The sequence below is a fragment of the Copadichromis virginalis genome, linkage group LG4 (assembly GCF_057382275.1).
Source record: "Copadichromis virginalis isolate Kocher_CV1m ecotype Utaka linkage group LG4, C_Virginalis_male_GT1.1, whole genome shotgun sequence".
Lineage (NCBI taxonomy): Eukaryota > Metazoa > Chordata > Actinopteri > Cichliformes > Cichlidae > Copadichromis > Copadichromis virginalis.
In genome coordinates, this window is record NC_140621.1 from 21,264,821 (window position 1) to 21,286,854 (window position 22,034).

Below are 22,034 nucleotides of genomic sequence, written 5' to 3' on the forward strand. Positions count from 1 at the left end.
ACACTGTGTAGGATGTGTCACGTCAAGCGGGTAAAAAGATACAAATTAAACTTCCTTCTGTGGCACTGAGTTAAAAAGCCTGTGCAACTTGACATCACCAGTCCACACCATTGTCACAGAAGGCAAAACAGGACAGCCTGGTTCATCTTGTGCTCTATCAGATGTTATTTCTTTTACTTTACTCGAGCTGCTCACAGATGCCCTGCAGAGTGTTTGCAAGTAAAGGAGGCAGCAAGAACACAGTTAGCAGTTACTTTTTTGGTTAAGTATTTGTTGATCCTTATTGCCTCTACTATCAGTTAGCCCTCAGAGCTGTATGGACAAAGTGCAGGTAAGTGGCTGTAGCTCAGGAGGTAGAACAGGGCATCTACTAATTGGAAGCTTGGTAGTTCAATCTTTGGCTGCTGAAATCTGCATGTCAAATATCCTGGAACCCAAGTTGCTCTTCCATGTGCCCATTGGAGGGTGTCTGTTAGACAGAAAGCACTTAGGCATAAAAAAGTGCATGTGTGAATGGAATATGTTGTAGAAAGAGCTTTGTGTACTCAAGTAGAGTAGAAAAGCACGATAGAAAGAACCAGTCTATTTACCACAAGACAGAAGGTGACCCTGGAGCTTTTAGATCACGAGGGAGGAATTAATTTTCCCAAGGGGGACGATCTGAGGAAAGTATCCTAAATTGACTTCAAATTCGGCGGACAGGCGAATTGACTTCAAATTCGGCGGACAGGCGGCGGTTTTTCGCTTCTTCACTTGTATTTCGAAATAATCGAAGGCGGGTATTTCGAAGTCGCAAAGGAATGACGTCACAAGAAGGTGATTGGTCACTTGCAATGTTGAACCTGGAACAACATTAATTATGATGATGTGGGAACAATGCTGACACGAGGAAATCAGATCGTCCGTGTGGCAACCCCCCCCCCAACAACTTCCGTACATAAAAAACTGAAATGAGGTGCTTGCTCGTCCATCCGGCGCTTCTAGAAATGTGATCCTCGCTGCCGCGGGCCTGCGCACTGCCTGCAGACATTACGGTAGCAGATGTAAAGTGCAGGTGTGTGACAGGTGAGAAAGGTGACGCATCGAGAGGGCCCGACGGCGAGGTATAGACTGTATTATTGCATGAATCCACCAGCACGGGTACGGATGTGCGAGGAGGACAGGAGCAATCGGGTGAGTAGATGTGACATATAGAGATGACTATCAGGAAGGTATTTTTATTTAATTAAAGAGTGCACGTCATCGCTGTCGGACCTGCGTTTATTCATAGATTAGGCTCGTTTATTTTAGCGAAAAACACGTGATATTCTGCCTAATTTGGCGAAACATGAAGGGGTTATTAACTACAGGCCAAAAGCAAATAAAAAATACATATACACACATACAGTAAAAATATGTATCAGAAATTCTTCTTTCAGAATACCTCCCTCCCCACCCCCTTAAATATCCGTGTGTTATATGCAGTCTATAAAACATAACGTTATTATTTATGAGTGAAATGTCTGACCAGTTGTCATCTCTGACATCTTCTTTATCAAAACTCAACAAAGAGAAAAAAGTGGTGTTCAGGAGCACTGAGCTCTATTTTAAATAATGAAAGACTCTGAAGTGGTACAGCTGTCGGAACTTGAATGATGTGAAAACAAAGGGATTATAAATGACAGGACACTTTCAGAAAGTTAAGATAAATACTCATTACCGGTCAGTTTTTAATGATTCCGAAACAGTGAATATGCATTTTATTCCTCTTTAAAATCCCATCAGAGCATCCATGGAGCTGTGCAGTCCCAGCATGACTGAAAGCGGAGGCTCTCTGTGCCAGGTGAAGCAGTTTCCCTGCCAAAGCGTCCCCATTTGTCGCCTGCAGACCAACGGGCACCACGGGCACAACATCGCCCACCTCGCTCAGCAGCCGTGGGTCATCCATCCAGCCCCAGCAGTCGCCTCCGGGCCGGGGCCCTCTGTGGCTGTGAGAAACAGAGTAAACACCGCCACCGCTGCTACCTGCAGCAGCCCCGACTGTGTGGCCTCCAGACTGGGAGAGGAAAAGCACCGAGGTGTCCCAAAGGGGAAAGTGGTAGTGACGGGAGGAGGGGGATACTTTGGTTTCAGGCTTGGGAGACAACTGGCAAATGAAGGGTTTTCAGTAATCCTTCTGGACTTGAATAAGCCTCCCTGTGATATTCCCGATGGAGCGACATTCTATCAGGTATGGCTTTACTCTGTTTACCCCTCTTCTCCACACATTCCTTATAGCTTTGCCCTGGAGAACACTTAATACTATACTGCAGTGTAACAGCACAGGACACCTATTGTTTGATAACATCTTATAACACATGTCAGGTCTCTACATGGTGATGAAAAGCCATTTGAAGTCCAGGTCTGAAGCCTGTTGTGTCACTCATAGCACAGGTTTGGGTTATAAAGGTATGGTTTGTTTCCACCTAACTGACACAACTTCATGTGGAGACGAGGAAATGAATTCTAGTATTTCCTCGTGTTAGCGTGCCTCTTCGGTCCGTATGTGTCTTGGCTGGAAACAGACACGGGTGATTGATCTGTCTCGGCGCACCAGCTGCTGCCTGGGTCAAAGAGGGTGGAAGCATGATTCGGGTTTCACCTGTACTCCTCTTGGCACACTTACCTTAATTATAACTGTCCTTTCAGGGGTTAGATATTGACCATTTTACATGAAAAGCACTGGGTGTTAATGTTTTGCTGTTGTACATTTCAAGCAAATCAACAGTACAAGCCTACCTTCATCCTCCCAGAAGAATCTGATTAGGCATCTTTTGTGTCCTCAGAGTTATAACTAATTATCTGATTGTCTTGTTCTACTTTCTTACAGAGTGACATTCGAGATTATTCTTCCCTGTATAAAGTGTGTGAAGGGGTTGACTGCATGTTCCACACGGCGTCTTATGGCATGTCTGGCCCAGAGCAGGTGACTTCATGCCTTCCTCTGCTTTTTTTCCCCAACAGCCAGTCATTCAAACAAGTCATGTTTCACTTATTAAACCTCCTGTGGAGGAACAGCCTTGTTTGGTATGTCACGCTTTCTGTTCAAACCGTGAACACATGACAGGCTGACCTGCACGACTGGTTGTTTTTCCATGCTCTCTTGATGCAAATCATAGGAGCTGCTTAAGGCTACTAGCAGCAGGAAAAATAGCACCTGAAGGTTCATCCTCAGACTAAAGACAGAAAGTCAATATTTTAAAAACACATGTAACACCTGTTGTAAGTTTTAGCTGTGTAAGTCAAAAAGTGTTAAAAAGTATGAATTAAGTATGTACAAATAAATGTGCCCAGTGTTGCATATTAAACACAAGCTATGTAATTTTTATTTTCTATTTTTCTTTTACATTATCTAATATCATGCATCATATTTTTGGTGTGTACCCCGCCTTTCAGGAGTGGGTGTCAGTGACAGGCTCCAGCCTCCTGCCGCCCAAAAGCTGGACAAGTGCTTAAAAAATGTGTGGATATCCTCAATAGTTCATACGCTTATAAAGGATTCCAGCTGTGTGCCATAGCTATGAAATGAAGTGTCTGTTACGCATAAGATAACTACCAAGTCCTCAAAAGAAATGAGACTATATTTTGCTTTCCATAAGTTAAAATGTTGTTTTATTTTCTCAAATAATAACCTAATAACACAGAATTTCAAAGGATATTATGGGGGTTAATCTTGAGTTATTTTCTTGGCATTTCAAGTCAGTAAGTAACGCTAATCCTAATTTCAAGTTATTCACTTGAAATTTTAATAACAACCCCAAATTCTGACTTATGGATGTCTTTTTTTCAGTGAGGGAACCAAGTTTCCATAAAAAAACAGCAAAGCTCATAAACAAAGAACATTTATAAATGAGTACTCCTCCCGTTTAGCCATTCGGCTTCTGCTTTAGAGCTCATAAACACAAAACAACATATGACCACAAATTTCTTTTTTTAAATACTGCATTGCCCACCAAACAGTTTGACTGCAAACAGTTCAGTCTGACAGCCAGATAGCTCAGCTCTTTAATGTCAGCTGATGTAGCTTCTGACTTTTTCTGAGGCTGCTCTTTATATTGCTTATGCCTTGTTTTCTTCATCTACAGTGGCTAGCATTGATGTATACAAATACGTAGTTCATCTTTAGTCTCCATAGCCTTGGATTCCAAATCCAAATATAAAAAAGTCAGTGAGGAAAAAAAAATTGCCATCACATGGACACATTTGTTTGCTGCAGACTTGTATACTTGTATTCTTGCTCTTCTGTTGTACATCACTCAAAATCCAATCAAATTTTTCCTATTTTTGTGTCTATTTTTACTATATTTAATGCTATTTGGCTTCTATCTGCTCTCAAAGTTGATTTTCTTTCAAATCTAATATGAGAGCCTAAGTGAGATGGATGTAAAGTCATTATTGTGCAGAGGTGGAAACAAGGGCTGTATTATCTATAGAAGAGAAAATATGCAGTCAGGAGTAACAGCCTTCCTCTTTGTCTCTGGCTTTTAGTTGAGGAAAGAGCAGGTGGAGTCCGTCAACATTGGTGGAACCAATAACGTCATAAATGGTAAGAAAATTTTCTGTTTTTGCTGGTGTGCCCCAGGGTTCGGTACTGGGGCCTCTTTTATTCCTTATTTACATGCTTCCACTTGATCACATATATAAAAAATATAATATTAACCATCACTGTTACGCAGATGAGACTGAGCTGTATATTTCTTCCAAACCCAATTTCACCCTTCCACTCATCTCCCTTTGTGACTGCCTCATGAAGGTCAAATCTGGTTCACCTCCAATGTTTTCAAACTCAAGAGTAATAAAACTGAAGTTCTACTTGCCTGCACAGCTTCCACATTAACCAAATCCCACAAGTTTCCCATTAATATTGACAACTCCTCCATCCTTCCCTCCCATCAGGTTAAGAGTCTGGGTGTCATCCCCGACAGCACTTTGCCGTTTCAGTCTCATATTAATCACATCACCCAGTTCGCCTGCTTCCACTTACGCAACATCAATCGTCTCCGTCCTTTCCTCACCTCCCATGCTGTTGCTATCCTTGTCCCTGCTTTGATTGATTATTGTAATTCTCTTCTCTTTGATCTTCCCAACAAGTCCCTTTACAAATTACAAATTCTTCAGAATTCTGCAGCCCAGATCACAACTCGCACACCCTCCAGAGAGCACATCACCTCTGTTCTTCAACAGTTTCACTGGCTGCCCATAGATTGTAGAATCACTTTCAAAATATTGCTTTTCACATTCAAATGTATCCATATCCTGACTCCTCCCTTCTTGTATTATTTACTTAGGTCTTCATCCACCACTCACCTTATTATTCCCTCTCCCCATCTCACTACTATGGAGAACAGAGGTTTCAGCTGCTCTGGAATTCACTTCCTCCTGATAGCAGGAATACTGGCTTGCTTCCCTTATTCAAGTCAAAACTCTAACCCCATTTTTTAATACTGCCTTATTCTCTTTAAACATTAAATCCAATTATTTTCTAATACTGCTTTTTTATTATCCTTTTTACTGTTTGTCTTTTATGCTTTGTTCGTTGACCTTGGGTTTTAGAAAGGTGCCTAGAGAGTGACATTTTATAAATGGATGCACACCTGCATAATACATTGTGGCATATTGAGCATTATGTCAGCATTCATAGATTTGACTCTCTTTGTTGTGATCCTCTGTCTCATACAGTGTGTAAGGAGAGGAGCATCCCCAGACTGGTGTACACCAGCACCATCAACGTGGTGTTTGCAGGGAAACCGATTGTGGATGGTGATGAGGCTTCGGTGCCATATGTGCCCCTTGATGCTGTGAGTACTTAAAATAACTGCATTCTCACCACCCTAACGATAACAAACCACATCACTAATGTTCCAGCAAAACCTTTGTCACACCAATAAAAGCTCTGCAATTCTACTAAATACACGTTTGCCAGCAATTTTCTGCACTTTAGGGGGAAATAATAAGGCGGTATTTATGTTTCTGTTGCAGCATATTGACCACTACTCCAGAACTAAAGCGATTGCGGAGCAGATGGTCATCGCAGCCAACGGGGGCTCCCTCAAAGGTTGTGAAATTGATAGCTGTGCCTCATCGCTGAATTACATGGGAAAGGACACATTGAGAGAAAATTGCTTTCTGTGTTTAAAAAAACCAAAAAGCAACAAAAATGTGTGAGAGAAAATAGACAGAGGCAACAGTTTCCATGGAGACTCGGTGTGCAACTCGATCATACAACAGTGATTGTGTTTTAAACTCGGCGCTTGCCAGAACAGTCTCATTAGTGCAGCAGTCACTTGACATTGATGTCTTAAACACACATGTAAAGTATATATTTGAGTGTATATAATGGCTCATTTTCTCATACAGTATTGTTGCTTTTTACACTGTGATTTATAAAGCCTTTCCTTCAGTGAAACCTGCACGCCAACAGTGAGCACCAACATGCAATTAAGCTTAAAAGCATGCATGTCTCATTATCTACTGCAGCTGGTCATGTGTTTGTGTGCGTAATAATAATAATAATAATAATAATAATAATAATAACAGGATGTCTGTACTGATGTCAGGAACAACCTAAAAGTCACTGAGATTCTAAGACTGGGTCTGCAAACTTTTGTTTTGATTCAGTTGATTCGCTGAGATTGCAAAATAAGTTTCGAATCCTTATTAATGAGAAGAGAGAGAGAAAAACCCCTCTGCCCTCCAGCTGACTCCATCCCTAGTATTGGCAATCAGGTCCAATCATGAGACCAACCACAAAAAATGAACGTAATCAAACACAAACACCATTTAAACATCTAATGAACAGCATACACATCTTTGTCTTCTTAAATTCATACGTGACTCCTACAAAGCCATTTTTAAGTAAATCTGCTCCACTGCACCTGCTCCACCTGATTGAGTCTATATGTAAGGTTTACTTAAGAACACTTCACAGGCTTATTTAATGTTCAGCCATAGTTGTTGTTTCTCCATGCTCTCCTTTTAATCGTTTTCTTTCCATTCACCTGCCACAGCTTCTCACTGGTTCTGCTGGAGGTTTATTCTTGTTAAATGGGAGTTTTTAATCCCACTCTTACCATGTCCTGGCTAAAAATTCTTTATATTGCAAAATTCCTTTAATTGGCATGATATAAATACAGTGAATGATATAAACATAAAAGACATTCAAATTTATCTTGCAGAAGTTTTCTCCTTCTTTGCTTCTTCCTTATTATTATTATTATTGTTGTTGTTATTGTTGTTGTTGTTGTTGTTATTTGCCTTAAATCTGTGTTAATTAATCACACAACATATAAAACTATCTTGATACATTATAAGTATCATATAAATAAGCACAAGTCTTAATGCAGCCCTTTTCCTTGTTTCTGAGTATTTTAGTACTTGTAACATTGGTATTTTAATGCATGTACTTAGTCCACTACTTCTAGAGGAGAAAAAAAATCCCAATTAGATTTTAATAAAGAAAAGCTTTAAAATATTTATGAAATGACATTTTGATCTTCCTTTGTGAAGGTGGAGGCCTGCTGCGCACTTGCATCCTGCGGCCCTGTGGCATCTACGGACCAGAGGAGAGAAGACACCTACACAGAGTGATGGTAAGGGACTAAAGCGAGCGTGTCTTATAGTGATGATGAATTACTTCTGTGCTGCCACTGGAAAAAAATGTTCATCTCGCGGTGTCTGAAGCCTCGCTGGCAGAATTATTCCTGTCTGAAGAGTTTGCATTATTGATGGAGCTCTTCTGGCATCCAGTTACGGATGCCTTTTCTTCCAGTGTCTCCTCTGCGAGGCGGCTGTCGGCACAGTCTGGTGAAGGGCTGCAAGGATTACATTATGTTCTGGGTTTACTACCGGCCAAGAGGCCAGAAGCGTTGACTTTTAATGTTCTGTCGGTTGCTTGTCTCTGTAACCACTAGTCTGGAATTGATGTGAAATAAAATGTATAATTGATCTGTATACATGTGGACTTAAATATTAGCAAACCCAGAGTTAGTAAAACTGACAGTAAAACACTGGGTTGAACATAAGGTTTTGAATTAGACCCATCACCTTTGTTGCAACTCTTCTCCCAGCTTTTGTGCAGATATCACCATCCAAAATGTTAGTTTGACACATTTTTGGGTTTAGTGTCCATGTTTAAATCAAGAAAATGATGCAAGACGAGCTTTTTGTCCCTTGCTCAGATGAACGTGGAGCGTCGGTTGTTCAGTTTCCGGTTTGGTGACCCCCGGGCTCAAATGAACTGGGTGCACGTAGATAACCTGGTACTGGCCCACAGGCAGGCAGCTGAGGCCCTCACGCTGAAGAGGAGCTGTGTCGCTGTGAGTCCACCTCAGAAAATTTAAACAGTAAACACGATGAGTTCCACTGCTCCGGCCTCACAGCTGCTTCGGTCATTTTTAACATGTTAACTGTTCTTTTTGCAGAGTGGACAGGCCTATTTTATTAACGATGGCGTTTCGGTCAATCTGTTTGAATGGTTGATGCCTTTGGTGAGTTGATGCCTCCGTCTGTCAGCAGACTTAAGGAAAAAGCTAAAACCAGCGATTACCTGAAGAGTAACTCTGATTCTGAAAGCTGCTCTTACCTCTGTTTTGAATTCAACTTTCTGTTGCAGTTTGAGAAGCTGGGCTACAGCCAGCCGTTGATAAATCTGCCGGTTTCACTCGTCTATTCAGCAGGTAGCTCTTCTCTCTTTCACTTTCACTATAGTTGAGTGAAACTTTGGTGAGCTGCTGCTAAATCTGTGTGTGTGTGTGTGTGTGTGTGTGTTTCTTCCTATTTCAAGCCATCCTGGTGGAATATCTGCACGTGGTCCTGAGACCGGTGATAACAGTGCCGCTCCTTTTCACCAGAAGTGAGGTAATTATGCAGCTTTCTTCTTCTATAAAGGTTAAGTCTGATTCTGAAAGCTATTTTTAACTCAAGATGTCACTCTATACTGCAGAACGTTACAGCACCGGCAAGCTCGGTACATATATCTACCTTGGAGATGAAGTTACCCGCTGTCTGATGAGAACATTCATGTTTAAGTCTCTCCAACGACAGAGACTGACTCCATTAGTATTTTCCGATCAGCCCCCCCAGCCCCCCCCCTCATCTGATGCTATCTCTTGCACATGAATTATGAAAAACTAAAGTGAGCCCTTTTTTAAATTCAGCAGATAAACGAACACTTAACTTTTAATTCTGTCTTTGTATCTGTGATGGTTTTGCGTACATTTACTTGACTCAAAAAACTATAAAATTAAAGGAGCAGCTTGGAGTACGACACGTCTTAAGGCGCCTCCATCACATGCGGCCTGTGAGGTCCTCATGAATGTGTGATGAGACAGAAACCAAAGCTGAGCACCATGGGCCTGCATGCGCAGCTCTCTCTCTCAGGCAGCTGCTGGCCGTGGGGATCAGTGGTTGCCCTGTAAATAAAACATAAACTGCTGTGGGTCAGACCAGGAAGTTTGAGGTGAAGTTTACAGGAAGTGACATCACTGCAGAGGCGGTTGCTATGGCTGTGCCACCTCTCGGCCGGTCTCAAATGATCCCGGCAACCCTCAGGTTGAGGCACGGTGTGATGTGCAGAGATTTTCCTCTTCCTGGTCTGTGAAGGCACATAGGAAGACAGTTTCAAAATTTGAATCAATCTGTTGTAAGGAGCAACTAAGCATCTGGTTTTATTCTTATATCTTATATAGAATTTCAAATGAAGTACCTTGAAGTGAATATTTTAAAATGTTGCCAACAGAAATGAATTGTTTGGTAAAGAAAAAAAGACAATGCATGAGACAGAGAAGTTTTACTGCTCAATAAATAAATAAATAAATAAATAAAATACAAAGTCTAAAAAGTTACACAAATACAAAGAGCACAAGAAACTGAGAGAAAAGCAGGCAGATGGGCAAAAAAAGATTCTGGTGCAGGATGTGAGGGACAACTGAAATTTTAAATAAAACAGGAAATAATCAAAAGACAAAACATGGTGACACAAAAACTCACATTAAACATGTATGAAGAATTTTAAACTAACACCACAGCAGGAAACCATCTTAACAAAAACTAAACAGGAACCACAGCCGAAATCACACTTAAAATCTAAAGCTCAACATCACCACAGCTGTAAGAGATCAAAGCAGGAATCCAAAACTCAGTCTGCAGAATGTTAAAATCAGAAAAAGAATTGAAAAGATTAACTAGGAATTCAAAACCCCAAAACATCACAAAACTACAAAACCATGATGAAGCACTAGTAAGAAGCCGAGCAGCTGCAGAAGGATATGTGTACTTTGTAAGATGTGTACTTTAGCCCAGAGAATACAAATGCATGGGTCACATTTCAGCTACATTTGATTATAATCTCTGTCCTGGAGTGGTGCCTGTGGCAGTGAGTTACTCCTGGAAGACAAGATGTACTCCATGTGAGACAATCAAGGAAAAATTGAAGGCTTTTCGAAATGCACGGAGAAAAATACTGTATATAGTCAGGTCAGGTTTGGCAGGATAATCAGGATTCAGCAGTTTGGTCTTAATGTGTGGATACACAACAGATTTGAATGAGTCATGCAGGAAAACTCCAAAGACCTAAAAGGTGTGTACCAACTGAAATCATTAAAGAAAATGTGACGCATGGATGGAAAAAAGAAAAGGGACAGTAGGAACTCTTTTTTGTCTCACCGGTGTCTGTTTGACCTCTTCTGTCAGTCTGTGTTCACATGCCGAAACCTTAGACTCAGAGGAAAGAAGACACAGTAACTGGAGGCATCCGTCAGTCACAGGTTATCACAATGTAAAACTAAGTTTGTCAAACTGAGGCTAATGTGAGCCGTTAACCTGACAGAATGACCTTTAACTTGGACGACTCTGATCGTATTAAGAAATACAAAAAACAACAAAAAAGAAGCTATAAATGCCTCATCTCTTCCGCTGCAGGTCAGGAACATCGCAGTGAGCCACACTTTTAAAATTGACAAGGCCCGCCGAGATCTGGGCTACAGCCCGAAGCCTTACTCCCTTGCAGACTCCGTGGAGCAATACCTGAAGTCTCGACCGCCTCGCAACACCTCGTCGCTTTTCAGCCTGTCCCAGACCTCCCGGCAGCCCCGGCGGCTTTTTCTGCTGCTTCTGATGGGTTTCAGCGTGGTGATACTCATGCTATGTTGCGTAATTTGTCAGAACTAAACATTCCTTCACTGATGCTCCGCTGCACTGCATTCATCTCAGGCATTGCAGTTTCAGATGAGAGACTCTGCTTTTACACAGCTTCTGTTAACTGATTACAGTGTGACAATGTAAGTGGTGACTGACTGATAATAACAAATCACCAGACCCAGCTAAACGTGCTCCAAAAATACGTCTCCAGAATACCAGGCTATGCAAGTTCTGTGTTTCCCCTTTTCAAAGACAGCCGCTGTTTTTATGTTTAGACCTCAGTGTGTGTCTGAGTTTAACGTGAGTCTAGCAGGCGGCTGAAAACTATTATGTATTATGTGAATGTTATTGACTTCTCTGGAATTTGACTTTATTGTGGTTAATTTTAAAGCAAACATTTAACTTTATATCACAAAAAGAAAATTATCTGAACTGTAAGTCGTTGTATTTAAAGCATGCTTCCAATTTGTAACATAAAGACTTGTGATTTCATAGAGTTCAGTTATTATTGTAGCTGCAAATTTTGTACACTTTTAGAAATAAAAGCATCTAGAAAACTCCAGAGACCATATTTACATATACTGTATTTGTGCAAAAGAATTGAGTCACCCTTAATTTCTTTGGTTCAAAGACATTATTATAGTCTTTTGCTGTAGCTATGCACAATTTATTTTTTCAGGCTTTCTGAAGGTTTTTCAAACTTTTTACTTGCACGTTGGCTTCCAGTCCTTGTACCTGACCACATTCACTGGCTTATGAATCATTCAAGCATAAAAAAGGCAGCTAACTCAAGAGACGAACAAGTGTTGTGTGAACACATAACAGACAGTATTAAATTGTATCGTCAGGACTTTGTTACTAGTAGCCTGTCATACAAAAACACATCATTTGTTCACATATCTTTTGCTGAATCTATTTAAATGGCCGAGATAACACTATCTGACCGACATAAAATAGTATTTGTGGACGAACAAGTTGATTCGTGAAGAGGTATTAGGGGAAAAACTGCCATATCTCAGCATGGAGTGCGGTCAGTTTTTAAGGAAATATGAGTAAACTGGTCAAGTCCAGAACGAAAGAAGTGGGAGGCCTAAAAAAATATGTTCAGCAGATGAGCTGTATCTCAAAGTCTGCAAAGATCTGACAAAGGACCCGAGAGATACAACAGCTGCTATCAACTGTTCACTGAAGCCTCATCGAAAGTGGTCTTAGTGGAAGGATGGCTGTCCTTCCACTATCGGGATCAGTGTTGGTTGAAAGCTCAACAGTGTCATGTTTGAAGCTGCCACATGGGGGAGCACTTGCACTGCATAAGAATGCCAAGGGTTACCTGCAGCGTTAAAATTCACATCGTCGCTTGGACATTTAATATGTTATTGATGACATCCGGTCCAATCTACCTGTCTACGGCCTTCCACATACTCAACTGAGTCATGGCTAATCCAGAAAATAATACATTCTTGGCAGCGGTGGGATTCGAACCCACGCCATCGAAATGACTGGAGCCTAAATCCAGCGCCTTAGACCACTCGGCCACGCTACCACACCTTTAGTTCTCGGATACTTAGATTTAAATAACACGTCGTAAGGTCGTGTAACCTGTGATGCGTTCGCGTCGTTTCGTCACGGCTTTCAGAAACGTCCGCCTTTATATGCCGCAGAGAAAAACAAGGTGACAAAATAAAGGAAAATGCATAAACCCACGACACACTGAAGCCCTCTGGGGGCTCTGATATGCAGCACAGGTCATTTTGCTTTCATGATTTATGTTCAGTTCATCACTGCAAATGATCACAGTGGTCTGATGTAAATTAAAATGATAAGAATCATATGATAGGGAAGTTGCAGTCAACCGATCATACAGACAACTTTGATGGACAATGTTTACCACTGTATTGCTCATTAATTTACAGACCCCTGGGCCCACATGTTTGATGGGCTCCAGCCTCTGATATTGAACAGAAAATGCAGCAGCCAGAGATAGTTCATTAGTTTGCCATATGACTACAGGTGTACTGAGCTATCTACACCTGTAGTCCTTCTCATATCTTTAGGGGGTTCTTGGCATCTGCCTGACGAGCTCCTATTCTTCTACATATCCTCTCATAAATATCATCTACCAAACACACTTGGATGGGTCCCCATGTGACACTGACTCCCTACCCATTCAATATCTGTCTTATTCCATTCCAGATGAAGGAATAGTGTGAGGAGAGACCCAGATCCAGAGACTAATTACTGCCCCGATGGCTCTTTGGTAGCTCATGGTGGTCCATAAACCTTAACAATGCACTTTATGTTGCTTTCATCTGTCTGTATTTTATACACTGTTGGATGTTTCAATATTAAATTTGTTTTAATCTACTTTATCTTAATCGACCAGGTAACTGCAGCTGCCAGCTGCAACTCCTTTCTTTTTTATTTTTAATATGGAAGTTTTCAAGTAAAGTGTGAATGTTATATGCACTCAATCAAATCAATTATATCATCTGGTGCAGATCAAATGAACTTTTGTTGCTCAAAACAACACTGGATTATGTTCTTGTGAAACTGGCTGACCACCCCCAAAATGATGGAAACTACTTTGCTAATGGTGCCAATACAGTAAAAGGTCATTGTTCAAACAGTGTAAATCATTTCAGGAAAAAAAAGATGATGCTTCCTCCACACACACAGTTCATTGTTAGCCAGCCATTTCTCTCTGTACCATTTCATTTTCACTTGGTCTAGTTTTTCCACACAGCCGTCTGCTGCCTGCTTATCTGATGGCTTTGTGAGGTTACCACGTGCATGTCTTGCTAAGACCTGTCCCTTGGGGCGAGCATGGTATGCAAACCTCTTGTTTGGAGGTTTAAAGGATTGGGAACTAGTGGCAAGTAGGGTAATTATGAAGAGAGACAAAAGGTTGTTTAATTGTTTGCTGTGCCAGCGTACACAAGGTCTCAGTGACCTTTAAGAATGAGGGCAACTCTGAGCTTTGCAGAAAATATGCTTCACTACTGTTGTGTGTGTTGATTCGATTTTCTCTCCCACAAAAACAGCAGCATTACAGATAACGGAGTTTATTTTTTACGGTTGCTTTTATAGCAGTGTTCACTTTATTAGGTAACAGAAGTTTAAGAGAGGAAAGAAATAAGAGTCCATATGGTACATACTCCTAAGGTTGTTTTTCATCTGCTGATAGCTCACAATTATGCACTGAAATGAAGAACAGGTTGAAACATATCTGCTCAAAAGCAATGCAGTGATGCCATCTCTTAGATGTATGAAGAAAAAAAAAAAAAAAAAAAAAAAAAAGCATGCTGCAAAACAGTCTGCACCTTTTTAAAAAAAAGAAAAAAAATATAATTTTTGGTATGCAAACCTCCTAACAAGAGGTTTGCATACCATGCTTGCCCTAAGGGACAGGTCTTAGCAAGACATACACGTGGTAACCTCACAAAGCCATCAGATAGCAGGCAGCAGACGTCTGTGTGGAAAAACTAGACCAAGTGAAAATGAAATGGTACAGAGAAAAATGGCTGGATTGCTGTAGGTAACAATGAACTCTGTGTGTGGAGGAAGCATCATCTTTTTTCCTGAAATGATTTACTTTGCTAATTGACACCATTAGCAAACACACACACACACACACACACACACACACACACACACACACACACACACACACACACACACACACACACACACAAAAATAGTAAAAACAGCCACATAGGAAGAAATGGTCCAAAGGGAGAGAAAAAAAAAAAAAAAAAAAAACTAAAGACAACATTGATTTTATTTTTTTTATGCTTTGTTTAATTTTGTGTTTCCACCATAGAAGAAGCACCGCATTGTACATGAAGTTTCACTTTGATTAAATTTTCTCAGAAAAATAAATAAACATTTAATCATCTCTAATCTTTTGTTATTAAATAAATAAAACTGAACTCAGTCATGAAAAGTGCAGAGCCTTTCTGTGTCTTTCTGGTGTTAACACACTCGTTTTCCAGTGTCCACTTACTGTATGTTTTGCTCTTAGTGTGACACCGAACCACCACTGGTGAGCCAACTAATGCCAACTTCAAAAAACCTACTTACACTAACAATTAAACTCCTTAGACTTCCAATATTACAACAGTCCAACTTCTCAGTTTACACAACTCTGACTTAACCGCCATCTTATCAAACACTGTAACACAGCGTAACACCCTTACATGTGCCTCTCTCTTCCAAACACCAAAGGGCCCAGTGGTCACGGGGCAGCCATTACAAAAAAGAAAAAACTGAATACTATTGCAGGCGGACGTAATACTTTTGGATTTAAGTCAGTCTGCATGTGAAAATGTGCTTTTTGTTCATTGATCCAACTATAAATATTTCTCACAACAAATATAATACATCTAGCTACTTTTTGCCACTTCATTTTTGATAAGGACGCAACAGGCATGTCTAAGACTTTGAGGGCCTGAAAGCATTTACAGCACCTGCACCCTCTGAACAGTGTAACAGAGAGCAAGTCATATTGAGATGAATAACATTCAGTTGGAGGATTCATCGTCCCTGACCGGTTGTTCGTTTCCGCTGAGGTCCTCTTTGGTCTTTTGGATGCAGGTGAAGATCTCCTTGAAGAGAGCCTTGTACTCCGGCTGCTGGCCGTCTTCAAGAAGCACGGACAGATCAGACAGAGCTGCAGAGCTGGACAGGCGGCGGCGGGAGCGGCCGCTGGCAAAGGGACTGCTGGATGTCTGGACAGCTTTGTGGCTGAGCTCGTCTGAGGCTTGCTGGCATCGCTGTAACAGCTCATCGTATTTCACCTGGAAAACAAACATATTTTAGGGAAATCTTTCTTCAGCTTTCAAACAGAACAAAAAAAAAAAACAAAAAAAACTTTTGCATCAAACATTCTGACATAGAAGATATTTTTTTAGGAATGCTCTGTGCCACAGATACACCACCTGCAGTGCGCTGTACTGTGCATCCACCTCATTGAGCAGAGAGATGCCCCTCTTTTTCACAGCCTCGGCTCGACGTATACATAGCTGCTCGTGACTACGGAGAATTTCATCTGGGTTTGTTGCCTTCAACACGCTGTCACTGTTGCACCTCTGTCGGCCGTATCTGCTCTGCTCCTCGACAGTTTCAGTCTTCTCCTCTGGCTTGCTTTGCTCTGGGCAGGGCTTGTCCTCCGAGGCAAAGAATACGGTGTCAGGCACCAGCAGCTCGTCAGGTTTCCTGACAAGGGTGAGAGTGAAGGGGAACACGCGCATTTAAAAAATATAAAATAATAAAATTACACACTTTGGCTGAATGTCAACAGCAATATCAGAAATAGAGCTAAAATAATTTCACAGTTTGAATCTTCTCCATGCATAACATCATCATCATCATCATCAACCTTTTGGTGCAGTCGGCGCGCCACAGAAGCTGCAGCTGTTCTACTTCGGCCTCCAGCTCCTTTTGTCTGGCCTGGTAGCCTGACAGCTGGACCAGCTGCTGTTCCAGGGTGCTGTTTTCCCTTGCTGTCAACTCCATCTCCCGCTCTGCAGCCTCCCTGCGGCTCCGCTCAGCAGCTATCTGGCTTTGAAGCGTTTGGATGGAGCGCTGGAGAGCAGCGTTCTCCTCCTCTGGGTCTGGTTGCTTTTTTCGGTCTTGAAACGAGCCATAAGGTGACCAGAGTCCATCCACAAGGTGACTGCCATTGGCTTGATACCTTAGGCAGTGATTAAAGAGCTTATTAGAGCATCACTTTGAGAGAACAAGTAACAAAAGCGATACTGAGGTGAGTTGTTGAGAATATCCTGAAGTGATAAGTGCTGCCAGCGTTACTGAAATATTCTTTGAACTGGATCTAACATGGTTGGACTCAGACACTAACAAACTCTCTTACAATGTGAGAATGAAATGTTTATCATGGTGAAAGTGATTTTTCATTCTTCTTAAAAAGGTCCAATTTGATAGTGTAGGAAATTATAAAATATTGAAAAGACAATAATAAAAAAAAAAACAAAAAAACAAAACTTCATAATGCAAAGTAGATATTGTCATATTAATTTAATTAAACATTAGGACAGGTCTGAGTCATTTTTGCTTCTAAGGTTTTTAATTTAACGTCCTTTTACAACAAAGACATTTTATGACCTTACATTTCTCAACAAAATTTAATACCCAAAGACTAAGAATCTGCAGAACTCCCGTTACTATTTTGACTTTTTCAATAAAACTGTCCTCAAAATCTAGTTCAGAGAAGCTCTGAGTTGAATTACTACCATACACTTCGAGCACTTAAGCGTTATTAGCAGCAGAGAGTAAATTTCCCTGTCCTCTTGGCAGAGGTTACTTGGGTCTCTAAGCAGTCTGAGAAGAATCTTTATTGTAATTTTTAATGCATTAATATTACATAATTCTTTTCAATGTCATTTAAAGTCCACTACACCTAAACCATTAAATAAATTTCTAGACAGATCGTTCAAAATTTTTAAAGGCGACAGTTCTACAAAATACACCAAATAAGTGACGTGAGATGCAGCAGCCGCATAAGTAAACAGTGACAATGGGGGAGGATTAGCTTCCCTCCCTCATGGATTATAGCTAAAGTAAGCTCTCTGGGTGACCTGAAGATGTCAAGTCAGCATACGTGACATGAGACAGCAGCGTACTGAAGGTACCACAGCATGAGAAAACGGACCCCAGCTCTCAGTGTTGAGATGCTTTCAGCTTCCCTTTTCTTCTTTGCTTTCATGTCAAGGAAGAAAGACGCTGAATCATATTTCTTGGTGTTGCCAGATAATTTGAGGCCATGTTTCATTGATGCTTTTTCCAAGAGTACCGAGACAACTCACTGTCTTTAATCCACAATGCTAGGTACAGTTTACCACACCATTTCCTCTGTGAAAACAGTTCCTCTAAAGATGAGCTATTAGCATTGTGTTGCTAAATGTGGATGATGAAAATAGTACCTGTCATGGTGCAAGTCATACAGCTCTTTAAGACAGGACACGCTCTGTGCTCCAAGGCTGCGCCTCTGCTCTGCCAGCTCTCTCTTATTTCGCTCTGCTTCTGCAGTCTTTAGTTCCCCGACTTGGGCCTGCAGGTCCTCCATGAGGGTCTGAAGCGCTTCGATGGTCTCAGTTAAACTGAAGGAAAACAAAAAAAACAAACAAAAAAAACCAAACACCCGACAACATGTTAATGTGGTATATTTTTTATTGGAAGCTGACTGGGTGGATAATTATTTAAAACACAATTTGAAAGGGTAATTCACAAATAACTGGTAGACTGACTTTTGGATCTTGTGTTGGGCCATGCGGTTGTCCTGCACCAGCCTCTGATTGCCTTGCTCCAGATCCCTGGCGGCCGTGTCTAGCTGCTCATACACTTTGGCATGCTGGTCATTCATCTGACGCAGCAGCTCCACTTGCTTGGTTAAGTACTGGTATAGAAGAGAGGGAAAATAATAATAATAATAATTTCAAGTTGGAGTAGCACCACTCCTTAAATTTTTCCATGTCCCAACTTAAAATCAAGCAAGCATTTCTCCAGACCTTTTGTAGTTTCGTGAAACAAAAGCACACCTCTGAGACTGGAAAGGCGGGTAGCCAGTACAATGTGGGTCAAAGAGATGTATTGGGATTACCAAAACAACCTCTAGAAATCCTTACACCGAAGACGTAAACAAATTAAGGCTCTTATGTGTGCTGACCTTCTAAGTGCCGTGTCCTCCAACTCAGATCATCAGCAGTTTACGCATGCGCTGTCTTAGAACTAAAATATGAGTCTCTCTGCTATTGGATGTTTATTATTTTTAGAATACAAAAACAAAATTTTATTGACTCTAACACAAAATCAAAACCAGGAACAGTGTCCAAGTAAAACAGTGGTATTCTGTTACTGGAAAACCAGTGAAAGTCTTCAAATAATTAGGTAGACAAATGATCTGCTCCTTGCCAAAGGCTTATTAGATCAGACTGGGTAGGATTAGCTTTTACTCCAACCTATTTTCAGCTGTGCCAATTTCACAATGACTTTCCAGTCGGACAGCTTTTCACATGTCTCAGCATGGACTTTTCTCAATGAGCGACCTCTAATCATGGACTCATTCACGTAAAAATCAACCAGAATCTGCATACACTGACAGACAAATTCTGGAGCACATATTGAGCCTTAAAAACTCAGATTAGTTCCTTCCTAAAATTTATCACCTCGATTTCCTGCAGCTGCTCCTGGTTGGTGGAGTACATCTGCTGCAGGGCCTGCTCCAAGTCATGGTTTCTGTCGAGGAGGGTTTTCCCCAGCTCTGCTGCCAAATGAAGATCTGTACAAAAAAAAAAAAAAAGAAAAAAAGAAAAAAAAAAAAAAAAGGAGTCAAGTAAAACACGCAAACACAAGTTTCAGGATGGACTCAGTGCCCGAATACAGACAGCTGAAAGAATTAGGCAAGTGTGTAAGCGTAGCCTTGCGCCAGTGCCACCCACAACAACAACTCATTGTCCCTCACCGAGGAATCTAAGGCATGCCTTGTGACCCCTTTCCCCTACTAAATTCTCATGAGTACTGGATCTTGGCCAGCCATGTGAAGCTGGTCTTTTGTGGGACTACTAAGTGCAGGGAATAAAAATGCAATTAAACCAAGCCAAGATAAACTTTAAATGTCACTAACAGAGATGGCAAAATTAACACATTTTTCATTCAAGAAGGACAGGAAATTGTGTTTGAAAAGGGCCTGGCAGAAGCTGAAGTACTGATGCAACCTCTTTACTTACGTAAAAGCAAAAAAAGCACAGAGGCTGAAGTGTACTCAAAGTATAAATTTAAAAAGTAGCTACTCAAAGGACATTTATCCTTTCCATTTTTGTGCAACGCTCATGTACTTTTGACACGTTTTTGTGTTCACTGCACACGTTTTACATACATACTTTTATTTCTACATCTTCTAGGTTAAGCGTGTGCAATCAGAACTAACAGTGCGTACACCAGCAGGATTATAAAGTAACGTTTTGTGGGGAACAAACGTAAAATAAACAAGTGAACTACCTAATAATCTTAAATCCTACTCTGAAGCCCATAAAGTTGGTGGAGGAGATGAAGTGGCATACATTTCTTCCTAAATCTCTTCGTGTAAATGCTAAGCATTTTTGTTGTTATCCATGCCCACTGAGGAATGCTACAGGAAGTCATTCTTCCCGCCTGCTGCCAGTGAAGGCAGCAAATTTTTCCTACAAGTTCATCTATTCAATCATGATACTAAATGATTAACAATTCTCAGTTAGTAGTTGTTGGTTTTTTTTTTAGCCCTGGGATAGACTGGAGACCTGTCCAGGGTGTGCCTCTGCCCTGTGCAACCCCTGAAATTGAACAAGCATAAGAGACTGGACAGATGGATGGATGTGATAAAATATACTTGTAAGATGGGCAGCATGATTTTCCTCATCCCAAAAGGAAAATCTACTTTATTTTAGGATATAAATTACAAATAAACTTTAATTGGTTGGTCAGTCATCTATTTTCAACTATCTGGCCATTTCACATCACTAAATTATAACCTAACTCTGGTTGCATTCATATAACAATGCAAACAATGTAAACAACACATTCACAGATCAGCCACACCACACACATAATTATGTTCAGTGTCACAGCTTCCTCTTCCTTACTCCTTCTTATTCACAGTGATATTGGTTAGATGATCTGTGTGGCTCGCTTAGAAGCACAGACAGGGGTCATGTTAGTCTGAAAACAATAAACACAGAGGTGACAGCCTCAGGAAATCCTGGCTGTGTAGGAGACCTCATGTGGATTGCATGCCTATTGTGGGTCTGTGCCACAAGGACTTCAATTTCAATTTAATCTGTGAGCTCTTATTTAGGGGCTTTTCTCACTGTTTTTCCTAAGGCTCTTACAACTAACATTAGTGATAACACTTCAGCTAATAGTAAAATTATTTCAAGTATATTTTTGAACAAACCTAAAACTAGTGTTTTAGGTTTTAGGTTTAGTGTTAGTGTTGGTCAATTTGAAGTGATCAACAAGCATGAGGAGGCCCTGATGCAGAAGTTTATTGAGACATCCTCATGGCTGTGAGTCAGTTTTACAATGAGTTGTGTTTACATTACTAATACCTATTCTGGATGTGTTAAATATTACCTCTACCAACTAATTTAACACTTAACCTAGCATAAAAATAGCATAACTAAATAAAAACTCAACTTTAATAAGCAAACTCACTCTGGAGACTAACTGAAACTTAACTAAAAAAATAGCTACAATAGGCAGACAGTAGCAGTAACGCTCATTAATTTACTCATTTAAAATAAAACATAAAACTGGAGTAACACAACCTGCCCACACAGACACAGTCAGAGTTAGGGTGCGACCTCAGGGCTGAGCGGCTCTTACCGTGTTCGAGCTCTTGCTGGTTGTACCAAGACTCTCCATTCTTCTCAAATTCTTCCTCCAAAATCATGTCGGTTAGCATTTTCAAACCGAGGGGTGACCCAAAACTCCACCCGACAGAAGCCCCACACACTCGAGTTTGACGGCTAGAAGCTGACCGCAGTCCACCGCCTCGAGTGGTCAAACGTAACTCACATCGTCCCCGGTGTGTGAGAGGCTTTAAAGTCTGTTGTCTACAGCAACGTGGCAAATCACCCCAGCATCCGGCAGGAGGCAGAAAGAGCATATACGAAATTTAATCGATTAATTAAAAAACGCACTGAACACATTTTACTTGTTTTTTATTCTTATGCACAGTTAAATAAAGTTACAATAAGGAATGACAGTTAAATATTTTAAAATCAGGTTTCACTGTCGTAACGTCCCACGTTGCCTGACGGAGATTTGTATTGACGAATTACGAAGCAGTAAATATAAGGAAGGAACTTTTTATGCCCAATCAGATCGTG

General features: G+C 40.9%; 2 protein-coding genes and 1 non-coding gene across 3 annotated transcripts; 1 reads left to right on the forward strand and 2 right to left on the reverse strand.

Annotated features, from left to right (window-relative positions):
- Positions 1–470: 470 nt before the first annotated feature.
- On the forward strand, positions 471–11,753 carry sdr42e2 (short chain dehydrogenase/reductase family 42E, member 2). The gene is made up of 12 exons (XM_085454173.1): positions 471–1,173; positions 1,765–2,209; positions 2,849–2,944; positions 4,507–4,564; positions 5,698–5,816; positions 5,998–6,073; positions 7,525–7,607; positions 8,196–8,333; positions 8,439–8,504; positions 8,630–8,693; positions 8,801–8,874; positions 10,936–11,753. The coding sequence occupies exons 2-12, from the start codon at positions 1,772–1,774 to the stop codon at positions 11,182–11,184; spliced, it is 1,461 nt and encodes a 486-aa protein (XP_085310299.1). The 5' UTR covers positions 471–1,173; positions 1,765–1,771; the 3' UTR covers positions 11,185–11,753.
- Positions 11,754–12,615: 862 nt separating this feature from the next.
- Positions 12,616–12,697, reverse strand: trnal-uag (transfer RNA leucine (anticodon UAG)). Its single transcript has one exon. It is a non-coding gene; the product is annotated as a tRNA-Leu (tRNA).
- Positions 12,698–14,914: 2,217 nt separating this feature from the next.
- On the reverse strand, positions 14,915–21,998 carry cdr2a (cerebellar degeneration-related protein 2a). The gene is made up of 7 exons (XM_085454172.1): positions 21,529–21,998; positions 19,335–19,447; positions 18,417–18,565; positions 18,093–18,269; positions 16,532–16,846; positions 16,092–16,368; positions 14,915–15,950 (listed from the first exon to the last, which is right to left on the reverse strand). The coding sequence occupies exons 1-7, from the start codon at positions 21,809–21,811 to the stop codon at positions 15,675–15,677; spliced, it is 1,590 nt and encodes a 529-aa protein (XP_085310298.1). The 5' UTR covers positions 21,812–21,998; the 3' UTR covers positions 14,915–15,674.
- Between the last annotated feature and the right edge of the window lie 36 nt (positions 21,999–22,034).